At 45.9% G+C, this 13,852-nt stretch overlaps 1 protein-coding gene across 2 annotated transcripts in view; it reads right to left on the bottom strand.

Moving 5' to 3' along the window:
• Nucleotides 1-13,852, bottom strand: part of SORL1 (sortilin related receptor 1) — a 113,655-nt gene that overhangs the window by 32,411 nt on the left and 67,392 nt on the right. For both annotated transcript variants that reach the window (XM_083480879.1, XM_083480878.1), the window contains exons 21-29: nt 13,648-13,786; nt 11,876-12,049; nt 10,237-10,350; nt 8,820-8,942; nt 7,843-7,962; nt 4,402-4,527; nt 2,734-2,841; nt 2,064-2,195; nt 24-155 (exon numbers count right to left, since the gene is read on the bottom strand). In XM_083480879.1, the coding sequence (XP_083337005.1) occupies nt 24-155; nt 2,064-2,195; nt 2,734-2,841; nt 4,402-4,527; nt 7,843-7,962; nt 8,820-8,942; nt 10,237-10,350; nt 11,876-12,049; nt 13,648-13,786 (1,168 nt within the window). The remainder of the gene's footprint in view (nt 1-23; nt 156-2,063; nt 2,196-2,733; nt 2,842-4,401; nt 4,528-7,842; nt 7,963-8,819; nt 8,943-10,236; nt 10,351-11,875; nt 12,050-13,647; nt 13,787-13,852) is intronic.

Here is a 13,852-nt window from a genome sequence, read left to right as displayed (position 1 = left end):
TTTTCTTTCCTTTTTCTACTCACCACAGTTCGCCTCATCGGAATAGTCCCCACAGTCATCCATGCCGTCACATTTCCACACCAAACTAATGCACACACCATTTTGACACCGGAAGCTAAACTGGTCACAAGTGTGGTGGAACTCAGGGTCTTGGGCTGCAAGTTAAAGAATTGATTTTGTTGTTTTAGAAACAACCACAAATGGCATTTTCCAAGTCTGTGCCTCCTTGGCGATTGCTGCCTCCTCCCCACCCAGCATATGTAAGAGCTGCAGTGATAAGGCAATGTTTTCATATTCCACCCCGTCACTGCCTCTTCCATTTGGTATACATGTGGACAAGGCAGAAGAGAGCCTATACCATGGGTAGGCAAACTAAGGCCTGGGAGCCGGATCTGGCCCAATTGCCTTCTCATTCCGGCCCGCGGACGGTCCCAGAATCATTGTGTTTTTACATGAGTAGAATGTGTGCTTTTATTTAAAATGCATCCCTGGGTTATTTGTGGGGCATAGAGATTCGTTCATTCCCCCCCCCCAAAAAAAAATATATAGTCCAGCCCACCACATGGTTGAGGGACAGTGGACCGGCCCCCTGCTAAAAAAGTTTGCTGACCCCTGACCTATACAGTTCTTGCTGAGGCCGTGTTGCGTCCTCCCCTTTCAGCCTGAGCATTTGTACTATGCTAAAATACAGAGTGGCCCAACCCACCCTGCGACCCTCGGCAACGTCCAAGAAAAAAACATACCAAAGCCGTAAAAAAAATATTTTGTGTGTCATGAGTTGTTAACAAAAGCACATGCATCCGCTAGTGTACTCACTTTGTTTAATATTAAACGAATCGAATCTACCAATTGGGTATTTTATTATATATGTTTAATTAAATATATTAATTGTCTATATTGTCTATATTAATTGTGCACATTGTGTTCACTGTATGTCAATTGCCTTGATTGTATGTATATTAATTAGGTGCATTGTGTATACTAAATGATATTAACTATACAGGGGTACCTTGGTTTATGAACTTAATCCGTTCCAGAAGTCCGTTCTTAATCCAAGGCGTGCTTTCCGGTAGCAGCAGGGGACTCAATTTACAAATGGAACACCCTCAACAGGAAGCGGAATGTGTTGTGCTCCCAAGGCAAAGTTCACAAACCAAAACACCTACTTCCAGGTTTACAGAGTTCTTAATCCAAGTTGCTCATAAACTAAGCTGTTCTTAAACCAAGGTACCATTGTACTGTGAACACTTTTAAATTTATGATATGGAAATTTAATTCAGGGTGTGGCGCGTAGGTTCTGTGTCGAAGTACTCTGGCAGCCCACTTAGTATGAAAAGTTGGACACACACCCACACCCCGCGATAACAGTTACTGTAGTGCTTCCGGCTCACGATGAAGACTCCTTTTTATTTCAACAGTTTTCTCCTTCTGATTTTATGGTTAATTTTAAATGATTTTTAGGTTGCATCCCTTTTGTACTCTGCTTAGAAACTGCCATACTAAGCTATATATAAATCATTAAAATAAATAAATACTATGTGATTCTGCAATCACACATTACAAGCAAGGGGGCTGAATTCAGCAACTGGGTTATCTAACACCTAGTGTTTATAATAGCACTTCAGAGATTGTTCAAAGGCTGCTTCGCAAATATTATCGTCTTACCAGAACCTTGTAAGGCAACAGAGTATAGAGCTGAGCATATAGTGTAAATGTGAAATTTGCACCTGTGGCTTAGCCCACTTTTGCCTTTGGCCCCACCCACATGGGCATGTGCCCCCTGGAAGCTTGCCCAGAAGGAAATGTGGCCCCTGGGCTGCAAAAGATTCCCTTCCTCTGCATTGCACTGGCTCAACAGCACAGAAACTGGAGATTCTGTAACATCTCTACAATTGTTTAATGAGAAAGCCCTTGGGGCTCTTTATTTCCAAGACAGGAAGGTTATATGAGAAAAGGTGGACCAGCTGCTGTTACGGAGTGCTTAATTACCATGGTGCCCAAGCCTTGCCCTGCTTGGAAGGGAAAAAAAACAAGCAAAGCAAAACAATTTTAACAATGCTTACAGCATCCAGCATAGGCAGAGTCTTCATCTGAGCCGTCTCGACAGTGAACGGTGCCATCACAAACCATGGAACGCAGCAAACACTGCTGCCGATTCTTACACACGAAATCCATGTAGCGCGTACAGATGGGCTCTGCAGACAGCCAAGCAATCAGACAGAAAATAGAGAGTTTTAAAAGGTGAAGAGAACCAGGATTGTGTTTTCCTCCCCCCCTCCCCAACATGTCCTTTAGAATGGACTCTCCTTTTGCTATTTCCTTTGGCTCATCGCCTGCTCGTTCAGTGAATGGCCTGGTTGCATGTAACAGTAAACTGTGGTTTAATAAAACCTCAGTAGACCGCTGTTGAACATTATGCATGAAGCTTGCCCAGGGTTTAAAGCGGTGGAGCAATTTATCTCCTGATGTTCCTGGATCATTTCATTTTTTAATTTGTATACCGTCTTTCTATCTTACAATACTCAAGGTGGTTTACAAGCTGAAGAAACAAAAAATGTACATCTTATAACAATCTAATGCAATACAAAAATGTGATAATAAAACTTTAAAAGAGGCAATCTACATCAAAAAGTAACATTCAACAATCATTAGAATAGTATTAAATAATAATACCTTCCTCACACCACCAATACCCCCTATCATCCCAGCACACAACCCCACAGACGCACTCACCACAATGCTCTTCGTCAGAGCCGTCAGAGCAGTCGCGGACCCCATTGCAGCGCTTGCTGGAAGGGATGCAACCCCCGTTAGGGCACTGGAAGCCGTTGCACTTCTTCTCTGCTCAGTTCAGTTCAATTGTAATAACAGAACAAACACAGAAAACATTCAATGACGAACAACTTCCAGGGTGTGCCTCCATTGATCCAAAATGCTCCACCAAAGCGGGGCCAGGTAGAGAATTATATGGCTGGCATGAACATCAAGCCCAGACCAAGAGTGAACACACAAGACTTCCTTCACCAGGAAGGGTGAAATTGCAGAAATTGGATCACATCTATCTATCTATCTATCTATCTATCTATCTATCTATCTATCTATCACATTTATATCCCACTTTTTCTCCAAGCAGACCAACAACAAACCTGCGAGAAGCAGTGACTGGCTCTAAGTCACTAAGTAAGCTTCACGGCTGAGTAGGGATTTGAACCCGGGTCTCCCAAGGTCCTCATCCAACACTCTAACCACTATACCACACTGGCTCTAACCAATGGCCCCTGAATAAAGGAAGAGTGTTGGGTTTTTCACAAGGTTCACCCAGGACTCCTCTCCTCCCATTCCCTAACCAAAGGACAAGAAACAATGGAACAGGAGTTTTTTTTAAAAAAAACCACCCTGTTTCTACAGAGAAAGCAGGGCAGGAACTGGGGTGGAGTTCCTCCCACGTCACAAGGGACCCCTGGAAGCTTGCCCAGCTAAAACAGCCTCTCCCAACCTGGTGTCATGCAGATATTGTTGGATATCCTTCCATCCCTGACCACTGACCATGCCGATGGGAATTGGAAGCCAACAACTGATGGAGGGCATCAGGCTGGGGAAGATAGTCTTAAGGTTTCTTCCAAGACATTTGGAGTTCTTTTTAGGTGTACCTTAGAGGTGGGTGGATTGTGGATGTTAACAAAGACACAACGCAGGTCGCATCCAAGTTCCATCAAGTCTAGCACCTGGAGTCAGCACTACAGGAGTCAGCCTGATGCTGCTGGGAAATCAGCCGCAACAGCTGTTCAGTGGCATTCAGATGGACTTAGGTTTTGGGCCTAGGTCTTGGAAGATGGAGACCCATGCCGCCATCATTGCCAATAGGTAGACCAAACTATGCTGCAGTCCCAGCCAGTATGAAAAAAGGTCAGGGCTGATGGGAGTTGTAGTCTAACAATATCTGAAGGGTCAAATGTCACGGAAAGCTGGTCTAAATGCTGAGGTGGGAATGAGTGGGAGGAGTACCTCACTCCACATTCTCTCTTCTGGAAAGAGACATGTGAAATCATACCTGGGAAGGCCAACCCATAGCTTGTTCCACACTTAGATAAAGGTAAGGCTGCATTGAGTGAGTGAAGCCTCCCAATAGGGCTGGTGTGGCCAACATGGCACCCTCCAGATGTTTCAAACTGCAACTCTCATCAGCTCTGACCATTGGCCACGAAGGCTGGAGCACATGGGTGTTGTAGTCCAATAACATCTGGAGGGCGCCATGCTAGCTAACTCTGTATTAAGGGTCCTAGTCCTCAGCCAAACATCCCAAGACCTCCTTCTCTCCTCGAGTGTGCTGCGGACTGTCCATTTAGGCAGAGGGAAACCATCTTCCACCCTCCCCAGTGCAGCTGAGAGCCCCTCCCATACCACAGTTGGTGGGGTCCTCATCAGATCCATCTTGGCAGTCGGCGTCACCATCACACGCCCACCTCTGGGGGATGCAGTGCCCATTATGGCACTGGAAACTGGAGGCTTCGCAAGTGTGGTACACTGCTGAAAAGCAAAAACAGTGGAGACACCGTTGAGAGGTGACCTTAAGTGGTAAGAACACAGGAAGGTGTCTGACACCGACTCAAGAGCACTGGTCCATCTGGCTCAGTATTACCTACGCCCATCAGAAGCAGCTCTCCAGGGCTTCAGGAAGGAGTCTTTACCTGCCCTACATGGAGATGCCAGAATCAAATAACTGCACAATTGAAAGGGTCACCTAGTTCAACTCCCTGCAATGCAGGAAAAACAGTTAAGGACCCCTTGAAAGATGGCCATCCAACCTCTGTTGGAAAACCTCCATTGAAGGAGAGTCCACCACCTTCTGGGGGAGTCCACTGTTGGACAGCTCTTACAGTCAGAAGGTTCTTCCCAATGTTTAGTTGGAATCTCTTTTCTTGTGATTTGAATCTACTAGTCCAGGTCCTACCCTCTGGAGCAGCAGAAAACAAGCTTACTCCATCTTCTACGTGACAGCCTCTTCTGATATTGGAAGAGGGCTATCGTATCACCTCTCAGATCTTCTCTTCTCCAGGCTAAACTTACCCAACTCCCTCAAACCACTTCTTATAAGATTTGGTTTACAGACCGGCGGTTGATTACAAGGAACCTTACAAGGGTATATTTTAAAGGTCTAACAGCCTACATTGCCACGTTTTCCTTATTTCATGATTTTAAACCTCTGCTGGGGTTCTCTCATCAAAGAGTACTTTCCCAAACGTGGATCTTGGCATCCAGGAATACTCCTTTTATATATCCCCGCCCCCCGCCACTAAACCAACATATGTAAGGAGGCATGTTCAATGATGGAGAGGCTGAGCCAGCGCAAACCGCAACTCAGCAGGAGAAGAAAAATGTATCCTGTATATTGTGGGGTTTTGAGGTCTATATACTGAGACCTTTAGCAGGTGCCACAGGAGGAAGGCACAAGGCTGGGTTAAAGAAGCAAAAGCTGATGAGCTTCTAGGATTTCATATTCTCTGTGGGGGGAAAAATATTGCCAATACAGAAAAATATATTGCCAGGACTCTATTTATCAAGAAAGGAAGTAATGTTCGCCATAATTGAATTGCACGCTACTTACTGCCAACATGCAAGTGACGTGCTTCCTGATATTCTAAGCTGCTATGCTCTTCCGGCAGTAATATTCTATTAAGAATCACTGTGAAATGCAATTATTTTTGATAAGAGGCATGAATTCAGCCTGCACAGCCGCCAGATGAGCTGCTTCTAAAATAACTGCTATCCTCAGATAATTTCAAGCCAGGCCTTAACAAAATAACATTCCACAACAACAACGGACTTTTCAGAGTGGGCTGCTGTCCTATCACTCTTGGAAACTTGCAAGAAAGATAAGCCACTGCAATGTTATGTATGTCCCTCGAGGAGTACCTATGTCATGAGAATACCAGCTGCTCCATCCTGACAGCCCTCAGGGACGTGAAGACAAATACTGTCAAGTGAGAGCCAATAAAATATCTGTGTTCAATTCCAAATGGTGGTTTCGACCTACAGAGCCTTATAATATCAGGCTTCGGGCCCTGATATCTCAAGGATCAGCTCTCCCCAGATGAACCAACCTGGACCCTGTGATCATCACTGGTGGTCCATCTCAGTGTGCCACCTTCATGGGAGGTCCAGAGGATGGCAACATGAGAAGGGCCTTTTCAGTGGTGGCTCCCTGCTTGTGGAATGCTTTTCCTGGGCAGGCTCAACTGGTGCCATCTTTATCTATTTTTATGTGCCATGAAAAAGCTTTCCTCGGGCATTTGGCCCTTAATTTGAAGCACCTTGTGGCCTCTTTTAGTGGGGCAGGATCTCTTGAGACCTGTCTTTCATTTGCACAGACAGTGTTTCTTAGGTTTTCATTGGTTGCGTTTGTTGAAATTGGTTTTGGTATTTTCTATTGTAAGTCGCTTTGGGTGACTTTCGTGAGAGAAGTGACTAGTAAATAGAAATCGTAATAGCTAAGCAACATTGTGAGGAGCGACCACAGTTCTGTGACGGGGCACTCAGTTTGTTATGCATGCAGGTTCTTCAAAGGCGGGAAACTCTGAGGTTTCAAAGGAAGACTTTGTCCCTCCTTTCCCACAGAGGCCACAGTTCGCTTCCTCCCTTGCTTCAGAGCATACCTACTTAGACACAGCTCTTCGCTGTCTCTCTCCTCCCCTCAGGCTTTTAAGTTATTTTCTTCCCTCCCTCTTTCTTCCAGCTGTGCCCCAATTCACCAGCATCAAGTACAAAAAGCAAAAGCAGCCTATCTCCTCAGCCTCCTCTTTCCCCTCAGAGCTTATCTTTTTCCTGCCCTTTCCCCCCTTAATGCCTTCATGGCAAAAACAGTGAGGAAAACATCAAGGCACCGATTTCATGGGGGGGGGGGAGGGCAAAGGGGAATTATTTTGCTGCTGAGGGGGAAGATTCACTCTCTTCACTGGCAAGAGACTGATAATTCCGTTGCTGAATTCTAATTTCTCCCCTCTTGTGTAGAAGTCAAGAGGTGTGCAGAACAAGGGTGTGTGTGTGTGTGTGTGTGTGTGTGTGTGTGTAGAATATTTTTTAATCCTGGGGCTAGAATTCAGTGCTTAAACCCTGGCAAATTTGCTCTGAATAAGTGTTACCATTCTTTCTTCTTACAAACAATTCTGTTTTCTCCCCTCCATAATTTCCTTGGACATGCATAGGTACATGTCCTTCCTAAGGGATGTATCATTAGTTTTAATATTTATGAACTGCCTCTTTGCCCAAAGACTTTAGGCAAGGTGCATCTCTGATAATAAAAACGTTACATTTCCTCAAAAGTTGCCAACCAGTTTTAAACACTGCAGGCAAAGACAGAAGAACAGAATTTACAAAAAAAGGGGGGGGGGGGACAACTGCAGTTGAACAGCATCAAAAGTGACAAAAAAAGTGGTGCCACTGATTTTTTTTAAATAAATAAAAACTTGGATAAAATATACCAGGGTGAGACTTAGTTGTAGTATTTGTAGTCTACTGTGTTACTGACATACTTTCCCTCCTCATAATACATTTAGAATGAGGTGCAGGGAATTTGTATTCAAAAAGAGAGGAAGAGGGAATTAGAGTTATTTTATTTAATTGTTAAACTTCTATCTCACAAAGGAGAGGGACAGCCTAAAGCCAAGGGAGAAAAATCAGTGTTTTGCCCCTGAAGATTACCCTCAAGTGCAAAATAATTCTCCAGTAGCCTTTAACAAAAAACAAAAAAAATGTGGTCAAACCAAAATGCTAAAGAATAATCAGGTCATTATCAATTCCCACCAAGAATTTATTGCTTGCATAAAATGGGGAAAAAGAGCTCACCAGTGCAGTTTGCTTCATCAGACCAGTCTCGGCAATCGTTATCCCCATCACACTTCCATGACAGGCGAACACACATCCCTGAGTTGCAGCTGAATTCATCCTCGCGGCACTGGTGGGTTTCTGCAAACATGGGGGCAGGAAAAAAAGACCCAGGGAAGGGAGTGTGAGAATTCAAATACAAAGTACTGAGTTACAGTGAAAGAATGGATTTTTATCCTAGTTATACCGTTTTCCTACTGATGAGGCAGCTGCTTGCAGGGACCAGGTAACACCGGTCCTAAAGGATCTCGACTGGCTCCCAGTACATTTCTGAGCACAATTCAACGTGTTGGTGCTGGCCTTTAAAGTCCTAAATGGCCTCAGCCCAGTATACCTGAAGGAGCATCTCCACCCTCATCATTCAGCCCGGACACTGAGGCCTCCTCCAAAGGTCTTCTGCTGGTTCCCTCACTGAGAAGTGAAGTTACAAGGAACCAGGCAGAGGGCCTTCTCGGTGGTGGTGCCCGCCGTGTGGAACGCCCTCCCATCAGATGTTAAGGAGATAAAGAACTACAAAACTTTTTAAAAACATCTGAAGGCAGTCATGTATTGGGAACTTTTCAATGTTTGATGTTTTACTATGTTTTTATATATGTTGTAAGCCACTCAGAATGGCTGGGGAAACCCAGCCAGATGGGCAGAATATAAATATAAAAATAAGTAAGTAAACAAACAAACAAACAACAACAACACAGAGGCAGGGCAGCCGGGGGGGGGGTAATGCCATTTTGCCTCTTTTTTCTGCTCCTTTAAGATGTGACAGCCACACCTTCACGGCAGCCATTTTGTGACTGGCGCCCACAGTGCACTTCCCCAAAATTTCAAATTCTCCTGCTGGCCCAAAAAGGGTTGGCAGACCCTGGGTTACACACTGCCTAAGCAGCAAATCCATCATATGTGCAAAGAGCCCCTGAGATGTATGGTGCTGGCACACTTACCGCAGTGGCTCTCATCACTGTTGTCTCCGCAATCATCCTCCAGGTCACACTTGTAGGACAGCGGGACGCAGGTCCCCGACTCGTGGCACCGGAACTGAGTGTCAACATCACACACAGTTGTTGCTATTGGGAGGGGAGGAAACACCAATATTTGGAGAGCCTAAACGAGTCACCACGAGAGGCCAGCAGCTTTATTAAAATAAACCCAGGCAGTCGAAGCATGTTTCTCCTTAGCCTGGCAGATAGTGGGGAGCCATTCCATGTGGCCATCCTAAAAATTTCCCTATCTGAACTTGTGTCTTCGACATGCCATGATCTACGACTCTGTCCCCAATCTTGGCAGAGAGCCAGAGCGAAGTTGTAGCTCTGGGACCAGAAATTCAGTTACCATCATCTGCAGGTAAAGGATTTCATTTGACCGGGTTCACAAAGACCTCAGTTGGAACCCTGGAGAGCTGCTGCCTAGCAGAGCTGGAAGACACAAACACCCCAAGCTACATCGGTGGTTCAACTTTTGCAGTCTGCAAATTCCAAATAGAGACAAATTCCAAATTGAAGCAGACGTACCACTTCAATTTTTTTTTTTTTAAAAAAAAAGAAGTATCTCATTCTCTTTAAAAGTGCTCCTAAACTAAAAAAAGAGACTACCCCATGTGGCCTAAGTCAGCCGTGTGTTCGGAGGCTGCAGCATGTCTGACTGGAAACTTAAAATGGTGACAGCACCCGAGTCCCCTTCTTGAAGACATCTGACTCCTTGTGTGCTGTGGATGAGATCTATGATGACAGGCCAGGAAGAGTTGCAGCAGCAACACTAACTATAAATATGCTCAGCAGAAGTCTAACCAGTGCTGAAGCAACATCCAATATTGCCTGTGCTGCTCGTCTGTGAGTTCCCGTCATAACCTGAACTTTAAGACTCATTGAACAGTTCCTGGTAAGGCATCAAGGATATCAAGCCACACAACAGCGCTGGAAGAATTAGGACACTCAGCACATAGAACTGCACCTGTATATATTACAGTGGACGCTCAGGTTGCGAATGTGATCTGTGCAGATGCACGTTCACAACCTGCAGCGTTTGCAACCCGCAGCGGCGCATCTGCGCACGTGCGGGTTGCGATTCAGCGCTTCTGTGCATGCACAAAACACGATTTTGTACTTCTGCGCACGTGCAACCACCGAAACCCGGAAGTAACCCGTTCCGGTACTTCCAGGTTTTAGCGGGTCTGTGACCTGAAAAAACGCAACCTGAAGCGTCTGTAACCCAAGGTATGACTGTATATGTCTTTCCTGCTCCTCTCACACCTCCCTTTCCTCTTGCCAAAAAATTAAAAAAGCTTCTCAAGAAAGGGACCTGTTTGGTGTATGCTCCCGTGCAAATCAACTTGAGGGAACCAGAGCGGCGACGTTGACTTACGGCAATTCTTCTCATCGCTCATATCCCCGCAGTCGTTGTCGTTGTCGCACTGCCAAATGCTGTTGATGCAATTCCCGTTCGAACATCTGTACTGGTTGGAGAGACAGGTGTTTTCTGGTACACAGTGGCAGAGAAGGGCAGGTGAGGAAACCAGCGCAGACAAACAAAAAATTAAAAGGAAAGTACAGCCAGGCTTCAATGAGCAATGCAGTGTTAAGAAGCCAGGGCCCAGCACAGCATTAGCATGTCACATCCGGACCATACATTTAAAGCGCTGTCATGCCACTTTAACAGACATAGCTCCCCCCAAAGGATTCTGGGCGTTGTGGTTTGTTAAATATGCCAAGAGCTGCTAGGAGACCCCTATTCCCCTCACAGAGCTACAATTCTCATAGGAGTTTGGGACTTTGGCCCCTCACTGTAGACAAGGGGCAGGATTTAGCCCTGTAAGAGAAATAGCACAACAGCTTGGGACCAGTTTACCTGAGAGTTGCCTTAGCCCAAATATGCCTACTCGACCGCTCTGATCTGCAGAACTAGCATGGCTACAGGCGCTGCATAATGATCATTTCACATTTGTAAGGAATCAATCTTGTAGTGTGGCAGCACTCAAACTTTGGAACTTCCTGCCTACTGACATCAAGCAGTCGCCTTCACTGTACTTGTTTGGCGCCTGCTAAAAACATTTTTAGGAAAGCCTATCCAAGCCTCGGCCCAGTATACCTGAATGAGTGTCTCCACCCCCAGCCGGGACACTGAGCTCCAGCTCCGAGGGTCTTCTGGCGGTTCCCTCACTGCGAGAAGTGAAGCTACAGGGAACCAGGCAAAGGGCCTACTCGGTAGTGGCACCCACCCTGTGGAACGCCCTCGATCAGATGTCAAGGAAATAAAAAACCATCTGACTTTTAGAAGACATCTGAAGGCAGCACTGTTTAGGGAAGTTTTTAATATTTGATGTTTTATCGCTTTTTTATTTTATTTATTATTAATATTCTGTTGGGAGCCGCCCAGAGTGGCTGGGAAAACCTAGCCAAATGGATGGGGTATAAATAATAAATTATTATTATGATAGAAAGCTGTCAGGTGTTTTAAACTGCTTTTTAGCTTATTGTTTGATTTAATTGTTTCTGAAGGTTTTTTTTATTATTTTTTACTGCTAAATTGATCGTTTTATTCTCTTCATAAACCTGTTTAAGGTTTGCTTGGTTTTTTTACCATTAAGAGGTATATACATTTTATGAAATAAAGGAGTATGTCTAGCACACATTTACTGTATGTATAGCACACAGTAACTGTTACGGGTACTCTCCTGGCAAACTCTAGGAATTGTAGTTTGACAGGCTTCCACAAAGCCCTAGCTCAGTGTTTTCTAAACATGGGTCTCCTGCTGTTTTTCTGGACTGCAACCCCCATCATTCCTAGCTAGCAAGACCAGTGGTCAGGGATGATGGGAACTGTAGTCCAACAAAAAGCTGGAGACCCAAGCTTGGGAATCACTGCCCTAGCTCTTCCTAACAGCTAACAGAACTACACTTCCCGGTTTCCCTTAAGAGAGAGTTACTGTTAATCCTGCAGTGCAGACATGCACAAACAGAAGAGATGCACACATCACACCAGAGTGTGGAGGTGTGCTTCTTACCTTCCTTTACACAGGTGCTGTTCTTCAAGAGATACCCAGGCGGGCAATCGCATCTCACTTCCCCAGATGGGAGCACATGGCTGGCAACTCCCTCGGGGCATTTACAGCTTCGGCTGTTGTTTGATCTTGGGAGGCACAAAAGGCTGCAAGGCTTAGAGATGCAAGCATTCTGCCCTGTCCAGAAGAAGGAGAGAGACACACTGTAAAATCAAAATAAAAAATTCCTTCCAGTAGCACCTTAAAGACCAACTAAGTTAGTTCTTGGTATGAGCTTTCGTGTGCATGCACACTTCTTCAGATACACATGTGTGCATGCACACGAAAGCTCATACCAAGAACTAACTTAGTTGGTCTTTAAGGTGCTACTGGAAGGAATTTTTTATTTTGACTATGGCAGACCAACACGGCTACCTATCTGTAACATTATAAAATCCTGCAGCTTCCAGAGATCGTCCTTCAGGATAATCCATTGAGTCATTATTTTATTTCCATCAACAGTGGGGGGAAGCATTTGCAGCCCGAGGGCCACATTCCCTTCGGGGCAATCTTCCAGGGGCCACTCGGGCAGCAAAAGTGGGCGGGACAATAAGGTTACCGTATTTTCCGGCATATAACACAACCCCCAACTTTTCCTGTTAAAATACAGAGTTTGGGATATACTCACCGCATAAGACTACCCCCGCCTGCAGCCAACTAGAGGCAGCCCCCCAACCTAAAGCCCGCCAAGCGCCACCCACCGAGTGCCGCCAGGGCAGAGCGCGCTCCCCTCCGCTGCCTCTGCCATCGCAGCAGCAGCAGCAGCAGCCCAAGGTGAGCGAGCCCCGATCAGCCGTCCAGCAAAGCAGCAGGCTGCACTCACCAGTTGGTAGTTCTGGCAGTTGTGGGGATGCCCAGCTCCTTGGAGCCCTGGCCGAAGCCGCGCCCCACCTTGTCGTGGGAAGGGGAGGCTGCCGCAGTTGCTGCTGCTTCGGGATAGCTGCCTGCTATCCGGCGATTCCCATGGTGGCAGGGCGGGCGAGCGAGCGAGAGGGCAAGGGCTTGGAACGGAGTGGGTGGGAAGCCGCTGCCTGGCTGCCTCCCGTGCAGCCGCAGCCGCCACCACCTGCCACAACCATACCCAGCGTTTAAGACGACCTCCGACTTTGGAGATGATTTTTCGGGGTTCAAAAGTCATCTTATACGCCAGAACATAAGGTACATTTTACCGTTGTGCAATAGGCTAGTTTCTACACACACAACCTTCTCTATCCTCCATCCAGGCATGCAAGATGGATTTTCGTAGTTCAAGGGCGCATTCCAGAAAGGTTAAAAACACTCAAGGAGGCTGCTAAGCAGGACCGGTGAGGGGTTTCGCAGAGGGAGAGTTCCAAGAGCCAGACAGAGAATTATGGAGGGCCACATTTGTCCCCCGGGCCTGCAATTCCCCACCCCTGGTTTAAATCAACAAGAGGCCTTCCATTTCAAGCTTCCATAGCAATGCATAAAAGAATTAAAATATTACCATCTCATCTGTATGCATGCACACACACACATACTAAAACAATGACATAAAATTGTGTGGAACCAAAACAGTCTAATGGGGATTGTGACTGACTGTGGGGAGGAGGAAGAAACCCTGGAGAAGAAGGAAGAAGGGAAAACAACCCAAAGAGAAGGACTTCGCCCTACAACTTTTTGTTGCAGGTCCAACCTTTGTACGCCAAATTTCTCTTATCCAGGGAGATCATGAAATGGAATAAACAGAACCATGATCGTCAGCGGTCAAGAAATACCTGCTGTCTTTCCTCGGTAGAAGATCTTCATGTCCATCACACCATTGAGATGCTCAACCAATGTCTCCATTTTGGACCCGCTGTGTTTGGAGGCTCTGAAAATGCTCAGCTGCGACCAATCGTTCCAATAGATTTCATTCTGAAAAGCAAACCTCTTATCTTTTAAGCAATAACGTTTGATGAGAATCGCAACTGCAGATAAGCT

The sequence above is a fragment of the Podarcis liolepis genome (genome assembly GCF_965112155.1).
Source record: "Podarcis liolepis genome assembly, chromosome: 16".
Taxonomy (NCBI): domain Eukaryota; kingdom Metazoa; phylum Chordata; class Lepidosauria; order Squamata; family Lacertidae; genus Podarcis; species Podarcis liolepis.
This window is presented reverse-complemented; position numbering and strand designations above follow the sequence as displayed.